Source organism: Podarcis pityusensis (genome assembly GCF_964106645.2).
Source record: "Podarcis pityusensis genome assembly, chromosome: Z".
Classification (NCBI taxonomy): domain Eukaryota; kingdom Metazoa; phylum Chordata; class Lepidosauria; order Squamata; family Lacertidae; genus Podarcis; species Podarcis pityusensis.
The window spans coordinates 20747486-20765165 of record NC_138044.1 but is presented as its reverse complement, the minus strand read 5'-3'; the positions used below and the strand labels follow the sequence as shown (position 1 = coordinate 20765165).

The 17680-nt window shown below is 45.9% G+C and overlaps 1 protein-coding gene across 1 annotated transcript in view; it reads right to left on the bottom strand.

The window, feature by feature from the left end:
- The window catches only part of MSN (moesin), a 77373-nt gene extending 67361 nt beyond the window's left edge, over positions 1-10012 (bottom strand). The window contains exon 1 of the mRNA XM_080989858.1: positions 9844-10012. Within this exon, the coding sequence (XP_080845984.1) occupies positions 9844-9855 (12 nt within the window). The 5' untranslated portion in view covers positions 9856-10012. The remainder of the gene's footprint in view (positions 1-9843) is intronic.
- Positions 10013-17680: the final 7668 nt, after the last annotated feature.

Here is a 17680-nt window from a genome sequence, read left to right as displayed (position 1 = left end):
CACAGAGTTGTTGTAGGGATTAATTGAGGAGGGAGAGGAGAACCATGTACACCACTTGAGCTACTTGGAGAAAAAGGTGGGACATAAATTCAATAAAATATATGTATTTGGACCAGCAGAAACTATGGAAGGGAAAACTAGGTTTCCCTTTCGGATTTAGCCACATCCAAATCAACAGCACCAGAACCTGCCCCTAGAAGAACAATTTCTCACTTTTACCTTCCTGAAGACGTGCGGGTGACGCTAGCTGTGCTTGCGTATGAAAGGAACCATTTGCCATGTCCCTGTGAAAACAATGCCATCAGTGATGGGATCTCACTACCATGGGTAACAAAGTCGTTCCATTTGTTTTGGAGAGAGATGCTTGATGAAATCTTATGCTTTGAGGTGTCATTTTGGCAGGAGATGGAACTATGAAGAACTCACAGTTAGTCCCACTGACCTTAGCAGGTCTTGGCTGCTTCACCTGGTTCATGAAGAAAGCCTCCCTCAGGTGGTTTGAAAGCTTGTGGGTGTGCTAGCTGGAACTGCATTAATTCCATAACACTACAATGCCACCACCCCAGTAGAAAGGTCCAGCTACCAGTAGATCTCACGTGTCTCTGAATCCTATGTTTGAGAACATCCTCCTTTCTTTTTCCCTTCCTTTCTTCCTTCTTTCTCCCTCTTTAAAACAAAAACCAGAACCAGCAGGTATGTTTTTTTGGTAGAGGGGAGGCAGAGAAGCAAGGATTCAGACCATGGAATGCAGTCAGTAGTGGTAGTGGTGGTGATGTTCCTAAAGAAAAGCCTTACATGCACATTTTTCCTGCTGAAAAACTCACCTCCCCCATTCTGCAGTCTTAATCTTAATCAGCCCCTACTCACCCCACCCCACGAGTGCTACTTTTTAAAAAGGAAGAATCCCAACCACAAGTTCATAGATGTTGCTAACATGATATATACCATATTGGCCTGAATATAAGCCTCACATTTTTTCCAAATTCCAACCGTGAAAAGTTAAAGTGCGGCTTATATTCGCGACCTTACTAAAACTGGCTTTTACGATATCACTGCTGAAACAGACATACAGTAAAACAGAATGGGTGTGAGTGCCTGTGGAATTTTAAGGGAAAAGCTTATATTTGGGTATTGTCTTTTTTTTCTCCCCCCCCAAAAAAATTTTTTAAGGTGCAGCTTATATTCAGGCCAATACATTAGTTTAACTTGTCTTGTGTCTGAGCTCAGGAAGATGAAAATCCCAAGTACAGGAAGCAGCCCCCCACAGCTGCAGACAAGCCTTGATCTCTTGTATCAGACATATGATCAGCGTCTCCATAGAGGACAGTTACCAAGTCACTTATTAATCAGACACTTATTAATTTAATAAAATTTAAATGCTGCTTGATTATTTTAAAAAAACAGACACTTCTGGGTGTTTTACAGCAGTAGAACAACATTATCCATAATCATATTACTAGAAAGTCACCATTAAAGGTGCAGTTTCTTTCTGGAAAGCGTTGCTCAGCATTGTGAGATTTCGTAAAAAGTTATGTGCAAATTTAAGTACCTTTACATGGCAATTTTACAGAGGAATGTAATGAGAACCTAAAAGCCCATTGTGCACCAGGCTTTCTTGAAGCCATGCTGGCTGGGATTGATGGAAGATGTAGTGCAAAACCTCTGAAGAGGACCAAGCTGAGGAAGGCCACAATCCAGCACAGATGGACATGCCTTAATACTTTTATTTCAGTGGGCTTCAGTACACCTGTGTCACACCATAGCTTTAATCTTTCTTTCAGTCCACATCATGCATACTACATACAGACAGGGGAAAGCAGGCCTGAGACTTCTCATTCATGGAAGGATATTCCTTCCCCACCTTCAGGGTGGCTCATGAAGGAAGTGGTGGTGAGGTCTGGTGCTGGGGCTGCACATGCCACCAGGGCCAATGCCACCAACATGGAGCTCCCCCAGCCTTCATCCCTGGGAGGTCACCACTGTTCCTGTCTCCCTACCATGAGCCACTGCCACGTACCCCTGCTTGCCAGCTTCCCAGAATCTCCTGACTTGCTACCACTGGATGGAAGGAGCAGTAAAGCGACCCTTGGCCCAATTCCTGTACTTGTAGGCTTTTTAAGAGAGAGCAGAAAAGACACTTTAATTTATATTTTTTCACACACACGCGCGCCACTGACAGTACCCTCGTTTCCCCCCCTCCTTTCACATTTATATTTTACCCCACTCCCCCACTAAGCATCTATTCTATTTCATAGTTTATACACTGCTCAAAGTGTTTACAAAGAGAATAAAACAATAAAAGTATCAGTTAAAGACAACCATAAAACACCTCTCTAAACAATTTAAAACACAAAACCAACAATAAACAGATTAAAACATATATCCACATTCCTTTTCATTCTTTGCTGCAGGTTCTACTTCTTCCTCCTATAATAGCTTTTAGTTTCTTTATCTCCCATTCCATTATTCTAAAAATCAACCTTTTATCCCCCTTTGGTTCATAAAACACTGCTCTAATCCTTAGAGGGAAAATAACTTCCTTTCCGCCCACATGTCTTGTCTTCCAGCCACCTTTACCAAGCAAAAACAAAAAAACCCAAAAAAACCACTTTATTGCTTTTTTGTTTAGCTGAAGCCTTTACAAAAGAAGATACATAAAAACAAAATAATACATGACATAGTTAAAGTAATTACTAAAACTAGCCAGTCTATCAAATAAGAATGTTTTTCCACTGAATAATTTAATTTACCGGTATAACCCACACAAACCTTTCTCCTTAAAATTGCAGCTCTGAAGGACTTACTCACACACCACATAATTAAACTAGGGAACTCACTCTCACAGGTTAAAAAAAAGGGGGGTAAAAGGTAAAGGACTCCATGACAGTTAAGTCCAGTCAAAGGCAACTATGGAGTTGTAGCGCTCATCTTGCTTTTCAGGCCGAGGGAGCCGGCATTTGTCCACAGACAACTTTCTGTGGCCAGCATGACAAAACCGCTTCTGGCAAAATGGGATGCTGTGACAAGTGCCAGAGCGCACGGAGACAGTTTACCTTCCCGCCAGAGCGGTACTTATTTATCTACTTGCACTGTTGTGCTTCTGAACTGCTAGGTTGGCAGAAGCTGGGACAGAGCAATGGGAGCTCACCTTGTCATGCGAATTCAAGCCGCTGTGCGATTGGCAAGCCCAAGAGGCTCAGTGCTTTAGACCACAGTGCCATGGCCACCAAGCTAGGTGGCTTTAAAATAGGTTTTAAGAGGAGGAGAGGGCTATCGACGGCTACCAGCTGTGATGACTAAACTCTTCCATCCACAGCTGAGAGCCACTAACATTTCTGAATACCAGTTGCTGGAAAGCATAGGAGGGGAGAGCCTTTTTTGCTTGGATCATGCTTGTGGCCTTTCCATTACAGCATCTGGTTGGCCACTATGAGAACAGGACACTGGATCAGGTGGGCATTGGCCTGATCCAGAAGACTCTTATGTTCTTTTGTTCTTAAAGGCAAAACTGGTCAACTTTTCCAGGAATGCCAGGTGACCTGCTATATGGGGCACTGCTGGTGCTGGCATTGCTCCAACCAGAAGGCTATAGCATGGCTAGAGAGTAGGGAAGCACTGGGGTGGCTGGGGCATGGAGGCCTGCTTGAAAGCAAATTTGAGAAATGCTGTTCTAGAAATTAGGAGGGCTGGTGCACATCACAATTCATAAGAATATGCAATTCTACATCTGCAACTTTGTGTTTGAGTGGGCCAACCAGGAATCAACATCGCAGAAGCTGATTTCATATCTGCACAATTGTGATGCTTTCATTGAGTAAGCCACACACACTCAGCCGAAACCCTCATCAGCCATTCATGTCAGGCAAACTGAATGCACTTGATTGGGGTGGGCTGCTCACCCATTTTGCCCCAAACGAGTCTGAAGCAGGCTCAAGTGGTTCCGAGCACAATTCAAAGTGTTGGTGCTGACCTTTAAAGCCCAAAACGGCCTCGGCCCAGTATACCTGAAGGAGCATCTCCACCCCCATCATTCAGCCCAGACACTGAGGTCCAGTGCCCAGGGCCTTCTGGCGGTTCCTTCGCTGTGAGAAGTCAAGTTACAGGGAACTAAGCAGAGGGCCTTCTCGGTAGTGGCTCCCACCCTATGGAACGCCCTCTCATCAGATGTCAAAGGAATAAACAACTATTTGACATTTAGAAGACATCTGAAGGCAGCCCTGTTTAGGGAACTTTTTTAATGACTGATGTTTTAATGTATTTTTAATCTCCTGTTGGAAGCCACCCAGAGTAACTGGGGAAACCCAGCCAAATGGGCGGGGTATAAGTAATAAATAATAATAATGATGATGATGATGATGAAGAAACCAAGTAATGCACACACATACCCAATGTATCTTGCAATGCAAACATGTTCAGCTTAAATCAACAATGTAAACAATGGGTGGACAAAATAGTATTTGGTGGACCACCAGGAGAGCCTGCTGGATCAAACCAATGGCCCATCTAGTTCAGTATCCTGTTCTCTCAGTGGCTAACCCAGAGGGGAAACTGGCAAACAGGACCCAAGAACTATCCCCTCCTGGAGTTTGTGGCAATTTGTATTCAGAAGCATCACTGCCTCTGACTGTAGAGGCAGATTACAGCCATCATACTGATAGCCTCTGATAGCCAAAGTGCCTGTTAGTTGCTAGGATATTTGTAAATAATGTTAGAGTAGGTGAATTTGCAATGTGTTATTGCATTCTTAAGCAAAATTGCACCCTAAGCACTACCTTACACGTACAGTCGTACCTTGGAAGCCGAACGGAATCCATTCCAGAAGACCGTTTGACTTCCAAAACATTCAGAAACCAAAGCACAGCTTCTGATTGCCTGCAGGAAGCTCCTGCAGCCTATTGGAAGCCATGGAAGCCCCATCGGACGTTCAGGTTCCAAAGAATGTTTGCAAACCAGAACCTGGGTTTGCAGTGTTCAGGAGCCAGAACGTCCAAGTATCAAGGCATTCGGGATCCAAGGTATGACTGTAATAAAGGTAAAGGGACCCCTGACCATCAGGTCCAGTCGTGGCCGACTCTGGGGTTGCAGCACTCATCTCGCTTTATTGGCCAAGGGAGCCAGCGTACAGCTTCCGGGTCATGTGGCCAGCATGACTAAACCGCTTCTGGCAAACCAGAGCAGTGCACGGAAACGCCATTTACCTTCCTGCTGGAGCGGTACCTATTTATCTACTTGCACTTTGACATGCTTTCGAATTGCTAGGTTGGCAGGAGCAGGGACTGAGCAACGGGAGCTCACCCCGCCGCGGGGATTCAAACTGCCGACCTTCTGATAGGCAAACCCTAGGCTCTGTGGTTTAACCCACAGCGCCACCCGCATCCCATAACGACTGTAATAGATCTAGATAATAGTTATTCTAGTGAAACAGCAGGCTGCAAACACCCCAGCCAAGGTCCATGCAATAACCACTTAGTCATTACATGTAACGGCAAGCCTAGAAAAGCATCTCTGTGTCCCAGGTTCCAGCATCAATTCTTAATTCTAGGCTTCCAGGACTTTTCCCAGAACATATCCAGCAGCCCACTTTAACAATTATAGCATACAGATGTTTACCAGATACATAGTAGGTAACCTCACATATTTGTTATCTAAACATGGTCTCAAAGATAGTCTTAAGACATCCCCACCAAAGGAGGAATCTGGCTAGCAGGTCTTTAACTCATTCCAGAAGGCTAAATATTTAATCAAATCTGCATGTCCACATTCATGAGCATTTAGCTTCTGAATCCACCTCGGACTTCCATATGCAGCTACTTAACACTCATTATCTGCAAATACAGTGGTACCTCTGGTTACGAACTTAATTCGTTCCGGAGGTCCGTTCTTAACCTGAAACCATTCTTAACCTGAGGTACCACTTTAGCTAAGGGGGGCCTCCCGCTGCTGTGCGATTTCTGTTCTCATCCTGAGGTAAAGTTCTTAACCCGAGGTACTACTTCCGGGTTAGCGGAGTCTGTAACCCGTAGTGTTTGTAACCCAAGGTACCACTGTACACAAAACTGATCTGCAAAGCTGCCCCTAAGCTGGAGCACCAAGGCTAAGGAAGAAGAAGAGTTGCAACAGGGTGTGGAGGGGCAGGAAGTGACACCTCCTTACAACATTCATCTGAACCACTGGATGTCTTAGCAATGATTCCTACAGAGTGTGTTCCTAGTTACTGACTGATGCAAGTTCTAAAAATTACTCATTGCTCAGAAAGCATGTAGGAAAAGGGTTGGAAGAATGTAGTTGCTTTCTTTCTCTCTCTTTTTGGGGTGGGTTTTCACATGCCAAAATGTTCTAACTTAAGGAAGGGGAAGGAATATCTGTATAACCAATCTCATTTCAAAGGTTATATGCCATCAAAGAAATGGAAAGTATCAAATATCAGTCCCTTTAAAGAACCTATTGTATAATCAAGGGAACAGCAGATCAAAGAATCGAACAGGTCTTTCCCAACAGTCAGGTGCGCCAGAATCACAATTCATTCATTACTTTAAAGAGATATGCATGGAACATTTTCCTTCTAAAAAAAATAAATAATCTTACTCTCCTATGCTGCATGATTCTCTCTCTCTCTTTAAAAAAAACTGTTTTAGGATTTCTAACTTTTTGTTAGCTCCAGAAGTTTTCTAATTGGAAACTAAATAGCAAGAAGCAAAAGTGTTTCTTGCAAAAGTCTCTCTCCTTTTTTACATAAAGAGGGCCTTCCCTGCAGACAACCTCCTTTTTTCAAAAGGAAGTCAAGTATGGGCTTGAGAAGCTCAGCATTTAAGGCAACAGACCCTCCCTTAGCCAAGAAATACTTTTGAGTCAAGCTGAGACAAGGCTCTGTAGCAACTCAAAGAGAGAAACGAATTATGAATTACAAGAAAGCTGGAAGACCCATAGAGAACAGAGATCAGTGGTGGAGAATCTACATGCAGAAGGTCTCAGGTTCAATCCCTCTTGGCATCTGCTTCCTGAAACCCTTAGGAGCCCTTGCTGCCAGTCAGTGTAGACAGTACTGAGCAAGATGGACCAATGGCCTGACTCAGTATGAGGCAGTTTCTTGTGGTTCCTAACTTTAGCCACAAAGTGTGCTAAACTGGTTATACCATTATGCATCTACGACAGCTGATGTAGTTTTCATAGTCACAGAATTTCTGATACTTCATTAAGAAACACATTCAGGAGTATATGCTTATCAATGCTCAAAATCCCCTCTAAGAGTAAAATGGTTGTCCTACCCATAGATGGGTTTCACCATAGCAGGGAAAACCCAAGCAGAAAGAGATTGCTTTATGCTTCCTGCAGTGAGATGTGATCAACCCTCTGCCTGGAGACCTGGTGCCATTGAAGGGCCAGGATATAGGGAGAAGACGTCCTGGGCTTGGCATCTTCCTGTGGGGTTTTTTGCGTTTCGTGGAAGAGAATAAAACTCTCATGCAAGTCTTTCTAAGATGCAAAGCAACCAGAGGGCATGACTGCTTGCTGGCAGTTGCCAATGGAAAGTTGCACAACTGCATTAATTTATCCAGCCGCCTCCACTGAGTGCAAGCAGCAGGAGCTTCATTATTTCTGCACACACACACACACTTTTGTAAGTGCAAAATGGAACACAGGAAGCTGCCTCAAACTGAGTCAAGCCATTGGTCCATTTAGCTCAGTATTGTTTGCAGTGGTTCTTCAGGGTCTGAGGCAGAGGAGGGTCTTTCCAGGCCAGTTACCCACAGCTTGCAGCAATGCTGTGCATACCAACACCCTTCCATAGCCCCTAAGATAGAAACTCCTTGCAAATTAGCCTCACACAAAATTATCAGTGGGTAGTGCAAGCCCTTGAAAGTGAGGCATGCTTAAGTTACCCCGAAATGAGTGAGACCTATTGCAACATCAGCTCCATTGATTTAGTTGAGACTTAAGCATGGGTAATTTTCACAGAAAATTGCAGTGGTGTCTTATGTACATATACCCACAAGTAAGACCCTCTGAGTTCAGTGGGGCATATTTCCCTGCAAACATACATAAGATTGCAGCCTTAGGTAAGGTGAGGAGAAAAATAAAAGCAGGAATTATGCATTGGATACCTGAATCAAAAGAGAACAGGAGTTTCTAGTAACCTTGATGGTTGTAAAGATGAGGGAACACTGGGAAGGAGCATCTTGTAATGAATGCCTGTCCCCCTTTACACAGAGGTAAGGAGTGCCCATCTTCTTTTGCATCCAGCCCTCAGAAAAACATGTATTCATAAGGATGCATGCCCCTGGTAATATTATGTACCTTTGCTCAAAAAAAAAAAAAAAAACAAAAAACAAAAAACTTTCTGCTGCTTAAAAGTTTGCGGTCCTAACTCAAGTTCCTGGTGAAGTTAGTCCTCTCAGAGACTGGTCACTTGGACTTTTGCAAATTGTTTTTTTTGGGGGGGGGGCGTTAATCACAACACAAAACGCCAAGCTATCGTTACCTCCCCAGGCCCCGCCAGCTATCCCTACAGAGCAAATGGTAGCACTGCACTTTTGCAGGGTGACCAAACCTGCCCTTTCGCCAACGGATGCTGCCCTGTCCAACCCGTCAAATGAAACGAGCAACGCTACATATATAACTACAGAAAATATTTATACCCCCCACCCTCCCATTGCTGAAACAACGCTCAGAGTGGGTGACAAAATGTTCGAAACAACCCCAAGGGCATCATCAGTGTGTTGCAATGTACAGTCAGAGTCCTTGGGTTTCACAGAACGCATAACTGGGGCATCTAGCATTCTGAATCAATCAGAATGCCATATATAGGTGGTAGCAAATAAATTTAGATTGGTTTCGGTAATAAAACAGGAGTGGAAAGTTGTGAAGTGGTTCAGTTCATGAACCTGAACTGAAAAGCTGAATTCACATCCAGCTACTCAGAGAGGTTTTCCCGGGATTTTTGCCTCAGTTTCAGCTAACAGGAGTTCTCCGAGAAAAACGGTCACACATCTCCGGCCACATGGGGGAGGGAGATGGCAGCGACAAACAGGCCCCCATCCAACCGCCGAACTTTCAGTGGCTCTTGAGAAGCGCTGAGGAACAAATGCCAACTCAAGGCCCGAAGCGGGGCGTGGGCCGGGGCGCATCAAGGAGGGGGGTGCGAGAAGAGTGGGCTGGGCTGGGCTGGCAGGGAGGGGGGAGGACACAACTTCCTCGTGCGGCTAGAGGCGCGCCCCGACTGACGCCCCTTGGAGAAGGCCCACTGGCTTTGGAGAGCCGCCCGCGCGCCCCCTCAGTCAGCCAAGCACCCGACAGCGGGCGCTTGCCCTCCCGCTTCACAAAGACCCTCCCTCCCTCCTCCTCCTCCTCCTCCTTCCTGCCATGAATGTGTCCCATTCACGAGGAAGAGGCGAGAGAGTGAGGGAAGGAGAGAGGGAAGGACCCAAATGCCTCAGGCGGGTCAGCGGGCCCCGGAGAAAGGAGGAGACGGGAGAGACCCGCCGCCAACCGGGAGACTAGGGAAGTGGCAGGGCCGGGAGCCGCCGTCATCCCCCGCCCCGTCGCCGTCAGCCGGGCTCGAACTGTCGCCCGCCTCCCCACACCCCCCCCTCCACCCCGCGGCCCGGAGCCCGCCCGGAGAACGTGAAGCAGAGACGCCTCCGTGGCGCGTAGGGTCAAGCAAAGAGTTTCTGAGTGAGGCGCAGAGGGGGCTTTACGCGCGCAAGGGAAGCCCTCCTCCTCCCCAGGCGGGAAGCAAACGGGGTCGACTCTCAGTTCGAGAGCGGGGCTGAGGGAAAAGTGCAATGCGCGGGGCCTCCCATTCTCCGTGGAGGGCGCAAGCCTCTCCCGGCAGGCTCTCCGTACCGTTTTGGGCATGGTGCCTTCGGGCTGGCTCGGCGGGCTTCAGTCTCTGGGCAGGGCGGCTGTCGCTGCTGCTGCTGCTGCTGCTGCTGCTGCTGCTGGGCGCCTCCTTCTGCTAACGGACTCGACTGACTGGGCAGTTCTCCCCGCCCGCCAACCTCTGTGGGCCCGCGGAGCGTGCGCCGCCTTTCTTTGGGGCAGTCGCTCCTGAGCCCCCGCCCCTCCCGAGCCTGGCGGCCTGACTCCGGCCGCAAGCTGGCAGGCGAGGATTGGGTCCCCTCAGGGGCTTCCTCGCCCACCCCTTCTGCAGAACAACCCCCACCCCACCCCCGGGAGCAGGAAGGGCGATGGGGAGCGGGAGGGTGGAGAGGGGATTTTTCTGTCCCACTTTGCTATCGCTCGAGCGCTTAAGCGCTTTCGGGAAAGAACTCGTTCCCTTCTGGAACTCCCTGCCACAAGATGAGCTAATAGCCACCGGCCTAGTTGGCGTCGAAAGGGGATCAGACAGTTCTCTGTTGCTATATCATACATCAATACACACAAATTCTTTCACTATTCCTGCATTACAGGGGGGTTGGACTAGATGACCCTTGGGGTTCCTTCAAACTCTACAATTTATAATTCTGTAGGGTCAAGCAAGTTTCTCACTTTTACAGCATTCTATGAAATCCACCTTATATTTCTTCCATCTTTTTTTTCAAGCGGAAGAAAATGCCGTGCTCTTTCTTTTGCAAAGAACGGAACAGCGTGTATTAAGTTTATATCCCCCCTTTCCTCCCAGAAGCTCAAAGTGACATAAACCTTCCCCCTCCCTTCCTGTTTGTCTTCCCAACACCCCCGAGGGGTAAGTTATGCTGGCACAGTGTGCTTCGTGGCTGAGTGGGGATTTGACATGGGGGCTCCCCTTGTCTTCCTGCAGTCTCCCCCTGACACTTTAAAGCTATTGTTCCCAAAATGAGTGGTACCACCCCCTGAGGGGCAGTGGGATTGCTCAGGGGGAGGATACTGGAGGTGAAAATGACCATCAGACTTAGAAGAGCAAGTATCACTGGATTAAGCTAACCAGTTTTCCTGAATTAATTAAATACTTTTGATTGGATTGTGAATAAATGTTTAATGAATTGTTACTGTTTTTAATTTTTATTGCGTTATTATCTTCCTTAGAGGGTAATCCAAACTACTATTCTGAATAATGCTTTTTATCTGGTATTGTAGGGGCACAGGGTGGGGAGGGCTGCATTTATGAAACCAAGGGGCCTGAAAAAGGCTTGGGGACCACTGTAATCTACTGGCACAATCAACCACACACAAATGGCTTGTTTATAGCACTATTTCATTCTTCTTCTTTTCCTGAGGCGTGGGTTTCACATGCGCAGTGATGTACTGGGGATGATATATCTATACAATTAGCATACTTTTCACTATGACATTTCTCGTGGGTTTTCTTTTTAGTTGTTCAGTTATATATAATATGCACACAATGACTCTTAAATGGAAAAGTGTTTTATTATAACAATTGTCAGGCTGTTGGATCAGATCAAGGGCCCATTTCCCCCCAGTTATTCTTTACCCCCAGCAGGCAGCCAGATGCCATTTGGAAGCACAGAGCGCATGCACATTATCCAGGGCAGGGAGGGAGGGAGGGAGACTCCCATGGTATTGGTGGGACAGTCAGTGTGTTCCCCGTGTGCACCCTGGGTGGAGGTTGTGGGATGGAGAGAGAAACAAACAACTAGAAAATACAAAAACTAAACAGTAACAAATATATTATTTCCACCCCAAACAACTAAATGTTATGCCTCCCATTTATCATATATCACTGTTGCTTTATGGAGTTGCTGGGAAGGGTTTTTTGTGCGCGCGCGCATGTGTGTGTGTTGCTTCCTCTCTTCTTCCTAGATATTTATCTCTTTGGAGAACATGGTTTCCTATGGAAAAGCAGTGTGCATACTGACTAGGCTGATGGAGAAGACGTATTAAAAAGGGGCGGTGGGGGGAGCTCACTTGTGGCTGGAAAGTTCCTGCAAAGTATCCTTTTATTTGGATATGACTGTACACCAGGACTTATTATTGACTGTTCCATTGCTATTTCATGGAATCATTATCTTATTATTCTTAGTATTATTTGTATCTCTCTCTACTCAGCATAATTCTTTTCTTCTTGCTTGCTTGCTGAAATCTCTCAGACATTTGTATTGTTAGATGTAACAAAATAATTAAATTGGGGAGAGGGTTTAGTGCCCCCAATACCAATAACAGTACGTAATTCTTTTTTGGGGTTGTGAACATAACAAGCCCCCCCAAATGTATTTATGTTCAATATTTATTCGTTTGTATTGTATTGTCTTTCTTCTTGTATGTTATTGAAATGTCTGTCCTTTCTCAAATAATAATAGCAATAGTAGAAGCAGTAATTAAAAACTCAGTTCCACTGCCACCCCCATTTTCCCAAGTGGCAAAAACCAAGGTATATTTGGTACCTTATGGTGCTGCGCATGAATATTTGAAGTTATTGTTTGCCTGAAACCAAGGCTGCAGTCTTATTAAACTTCTCATTAAACTTTCTCATTAAACTTGATGGAAATTAACTGCTGAGCAGACATTTATTTATTTATTGCATTTGTTTTCCACTCCCCCGCCCCCGTGTCACCTTTTACACTCAAAGTAGCATACACAGTTCTGCCACTCTCATTTAGTCTCCACAACAACCCTGTGAGGTATGTCAGGCTGGGAGGTAGCAACTGGCCCAAAGTCACTCAGTGAGCTTCATGGCTGAGTTGGGGTTCAAATCCTAGTCTCTCCCAGGTTCTAGTTTGACACTCTAACCACTGTACCACACTGCCTATTATAGGACTGTGCTGCCAATGATTCCTAATTTCAAACTTAATAAATATTGTGAACAGTACAATGTCATGTGCTAAGATACAGCTTATGCATTTCATGTTCTTAAAGTAGTGAAATTTAAAATTGATAAGAAAATCAAGTTATTGCATGTATCCCCCCCCCCCCAATATTTCCATTTGTTTATTTTTTTGGAAAAAAATGACAAGCTCCCAATGTTTTTCCCATGGCTTGAACACCTTCAGAAATTCTACATTTTCAAGCGAGTCACCTCGACTTTCTGGAAAGCAAACTCACATACAGGGCAGGAAAGAAAACAAATGCTTCCCAACCCATTTTCGCCCTTGGGGGCTACTTCCCTTAAGCTCACTTTAGACAAGAACCACTTTTATAGAATCATTGAAATGCAATGCAGGAATCTTTTGCTCTTTGTGGGGCACAACCCTGATATTAAGAGTCTCATACTCTACCAAGTGAGCTGTCCCTTGGAGACAATCAATGGAGCAGGTTTATTTGTTCCTGTATGCAATATGCAAGGTTCATTCAAAGTAGCCTTCCTGGACAAAGCTGTGGGAACGCTCTGCCAGTTTTCCTGCCCAAACTCCTAACTGTATCCTCTTTGCTAAAACCAGGGGACTATGTTCTACATTGTATCCAATGCAACAATACCCTGTGTCACAGAGGTTTAGGGCAACTTGTGGTTCCTGAATTGCAGGGAACTGGACTAGATGATGTGGGGGGCGTTGTCCCTTCCACCTCTCCAGTTCTATGATTCTATTATTCTAGCTGTTCCCTTCCCTGTCTTCCTATCAGATGTGGGCAGGAGGTGAGGCAACCCCCCACTCCCTTTCAGTTTCCTTATCCTCCTTTAAGCAGAGGAAACAGTCTTATACCTGCCTCTGCTTCCTGTTTTCCACAACTCTCTTTTGAGGCTTCTAAGTCGCTGCAAGGAACCTGGAAGCGTGCAGCTTCTCATCAGCCCCATCCAGGCTGATTACTGGCTGAACTACTTGTGTGCAATAGGCAATCTAACAGCCTGTCCCCTGCCCCCATGATTGCATTGCAGATAATGGCATTGCATACTACGCAACGTGCAATACATGGTTGGAGGCAGTCATGTTTCTGAATACCTGTTGCTGAGCCTGAAAGCCAAAGGAGGGGGAAGTGCGCTTGTTATTGGGGTCCTGCTTGCAGGTTTCCCAAAAGGGGCATCTGCTTGGCCACTGTGAGAACAGCCCAAAAGCAGGACCTTTCAAGAGCACTCCCCCACTCTGTGGTTTCTAGCAACTGGCATTCGGAAGCATTGTTGCCTCCAACTGTGGGGGCAGAGCACAGTCATCCTGGCTAACAGCCATCAATACCCCTCTCCTTCTCCATGAATTTGTCCTGAGCAACTTCTTTGGTTATAGGAATGAAAGTACTTAAGAGGCAAGCTGAGGCCGTTGTCTTACAATAGAATCAGCAATAGAATCTTCTGTCAGCAATAGAATCTTCTGTCAGATTTTAACCCTTGCTGAGTATAGGACCCCAAGAATCGGAAGTAACTCAGAACACATCCTGCATACTGACCTGCCCCCAAACTGCAACATTATGTTTAGGATTGCCCCATTAACTCAGCAACTTCCCGACTAGGCCAGCTCTCTATTGAGAGTGCTAGAATTCCTGAGGCAGAGTTTGCCAAGCATCAATCACCAAGGTAGCTGCATTCTTGGCATGACTTTATATACTTGAGTTTTTATTTCATAATCCCAATGCACCAGAGTCTTCTTTGGTTTCGAAGTGACATTCTGTTAACGAGTTTATTTTGTGTATGTGTGTTACAAAAACATACTGTATAGGAAGTCTGGCCACACAGAGAATCGAGTCCTATTCAGGTAATGTGCTAGCCCCACTTCTAACATCCTTGCATGCACTTGCTGCACTCCTTACACTTCCATTTTGAAAACATAAAAGGAGCCTTTTGGCTCAGGCCAAAGGGGCCCATCTATTCCAGCATCCTGTTCTCACAGTGGGCAGCCAGGTGCCCATTTGGGGAGACCTGCAAGCAGCACCTGAGCAAAAGAGCCCTCTCTCTTCCTGTGGTTTCCAGCAACTGGCATCCAGAAGCATTGATAACTATTGAGGCTAGAGCCTAGCCATCATGGCTAGTAGCCATGGATAGCATCATCCTCTGTGAATTTATCTAATCCTCTTTTAAAACCATCTGGATTGCTGGCCATCGCTGCCTCCTGTGGGAGCGAGTTCCATAGCTTAACTATGTGCTGTGTGAAGAAGTCCTTTCATTTATCTGTCCTGAATCTCCCAACATTCAGCTTCAAGCAATGTTCACAAGTTATAGTGTTATGACAGGGGTAGAAAAACTTTTCTCCATGAGACGCATCATTCTATAAACCTCTATCATGTCGCCTCTTACTCGCCTTTAGTAAAAAATGCTGCAATCTTCCTTTGTATGCGAAGACAGGCTCTGACGGATTGAGCAGACAAGACCAAGAGTGGGTCCAATGATCAAGATGGTGGTTGCTGCACATGCTGTAGAGGGAACTGAAGGGCAGATTGGGCTCGTCAGCATGGCAAGGTAGCCCATCTAGGAGAAGGAAATCTCTGATCCTAAACCTCCACTACCTTGTGGCTACACTCATTCATGATAATGACTTTAGGAATAAACCTTTAGGAAATATCCATACCTACTGCCTTGCGGGATATCTTCAGGAGGAAATTAAGCTAAGGAGTAAGCCCTAAACAAATCCGGAGTGGAGTCCCTAAGACTGTTGGATGGAGTCTTGTACATCTCTTTCTGACAACTCCTGCAGCCAAGCTGGTGCCAAGTGTGTTACTTTCATTTCCTTTGGACCACATCAGTGAGGCCGAGAGGGAGGGTCTCGTCATCTGGACAGCCCAGGACCACGGGCATAGCCAGGATTTTGCGGAGGCAGGACTTTTGTTAGGGGGGCAGAACCAATGTGATTGGTCAGTTAAGTATTTCTATTGTTTTACTTGATTGGGTATGATGACAGCTGCCCCCTCTGCACTGCCCCCTGGCTAAATCCATGCCCAGGACCTTCAAACACACTGTCCAGGCTTACTTTGGTGCTGCTAACTCAGCAATAACAATGTGGGCGGCTGCAGTTATAAGTTATCTGCAGCCACAGCAGGTGCTGTGATTCTCCAGTGGTTTGACTTCACCCCTGGAGGTGCACTCCACTGTCTCTTGAGGTAACAAGTTACCACCACCCTATTGACTTTCTATCTCAGTTGGTTTGTTTGCCTTGTTCAGCTTGGAAATTTGGGTTATGATAAAATGGGGAGAGGAGTTTGATAGCCCAGATGTGCTCACTCTGTTGCCAAGCCTACAAAACTCATGTGTTTGTCTAACTGCTTACCTCAGGCACCCAGTTTTCTCCCCAACATTCCCATTAACCACCTCAAGTCATTTACCACAGGCATTAGTTCCCTTCTTTTTCTAGCTCACCGGTCCTCATTCTTCCCCCACCTCTGCCTTTAGAACCTTGGGAAATAGCCAAGGAAAACAGTGTGATGACAGACTAGTGCAAATATAGTATAGAGATAAGTGGCAGCTCGTGCCAATAGATTGCATGAACCGGGAATGCAGGAGACCCAATTCACTTACAGTGTATTGGTCCCAGGAAATCTTCTTGACATTCTTGAATTTATTCCCATTTATGTATGTTCAGACACATATACAGCTTAAACAGAATTGCCATGGCCTCTATTTGTTGTACAGTGGTACCTTGGGTTAAGTACTTCATTTGTTCCGGAGGTCCATACTTAACCTGAAACTGTTCTTAACCTGAAGCACCACTTTAGCTAATGGGGCCTCCCGCTGCCGCCACGCCGCTGGAGCCCGATTTCTGTTCTCATCCTGAAGCAAAATTCTTAACCTGAAGCACTATTTCTGGGTTAGCGGAGTGTGTAACCTGAAGCTTATGTAACCTGAAGCGTATGTAACCTGAGGTACCACTGTACTCCACTTCTCTCTGCCCTCTGCATTCCCCCCTGCCTCTGCACCCATTCACCAACTGGGGATAATACTTCATGCTCCAGATTAAAATTTATATCATAATAACTTTGTGTTTGAACCAGTCTCTTACATCCTATTCTCTGCTTGTGCTTGTGCCCTTTGGGTCACAGCTGAAAACATAGGCATTTCTAGCAGCAAAACTTCCCAGTTCTGCTCCACCCTCTCCAGCTCTTGATGCACAAAGAAGGAACTCCTTGTGAGGCCAGCTCTGCTGGGTGGGGAGCGCCTCTTTCTGCACAGCCCCCTGTGATATCAAGCATTTATTTGAACCGGTTCCAAAGGAGCCTGTCGGCTAGGTCCTAGGTTTTGCAAACTGCAAAATAAAAAACTGGGCTTCTTTTTACCGGGAATGCTTCTTGGCCTGCTGAGGCCCCCTTTGAGTGACATCTCTGAAGCAAGCAATATAGATTAAATAACGCTGCCTGGGAACCCAAACAATTGGCCTTTAAAGGCATAGGTCTTTGAAAATAGATTAATTTATATTCCATTGGGGCCCCTCCAGAGATGACTGGACGACACCAATTCACCTTTAACCATAAAAAGTTTGGAAGCTTAATTGTAGAACTTGTAAGCGTTGGAAATGCTTTCTCATGTTGCAGCTGAAGCTTAACAAACAAACAAACAAACAAACAAACAAACAAACACTTGAGTACAGGAGTGGGGAGAGTGGAACCTCCCTTGGCTCCTGCTCCTTGAACAGGCAGGAATTAATTTTCTCCTGTTGGGGAAAGAAGCATCACCTGATTGTCCTTCTGGCTGGCATTCAACTACTAAAAGGCACAGTAGCTGGGTTGGAAAAGAAAGGGACAGGGGTGAAACTGAGCTTTATTTCACCTTGGTCAAAGACCCAGTTTGGCACCACCCCACCCCCCATGCATTTGCATACACACACACACAGGCTGGGAGCCTCAATGGCACCTCTGGAAGTTTTACCTGGAGCAAAAAGGAGCTAGCCCCCTC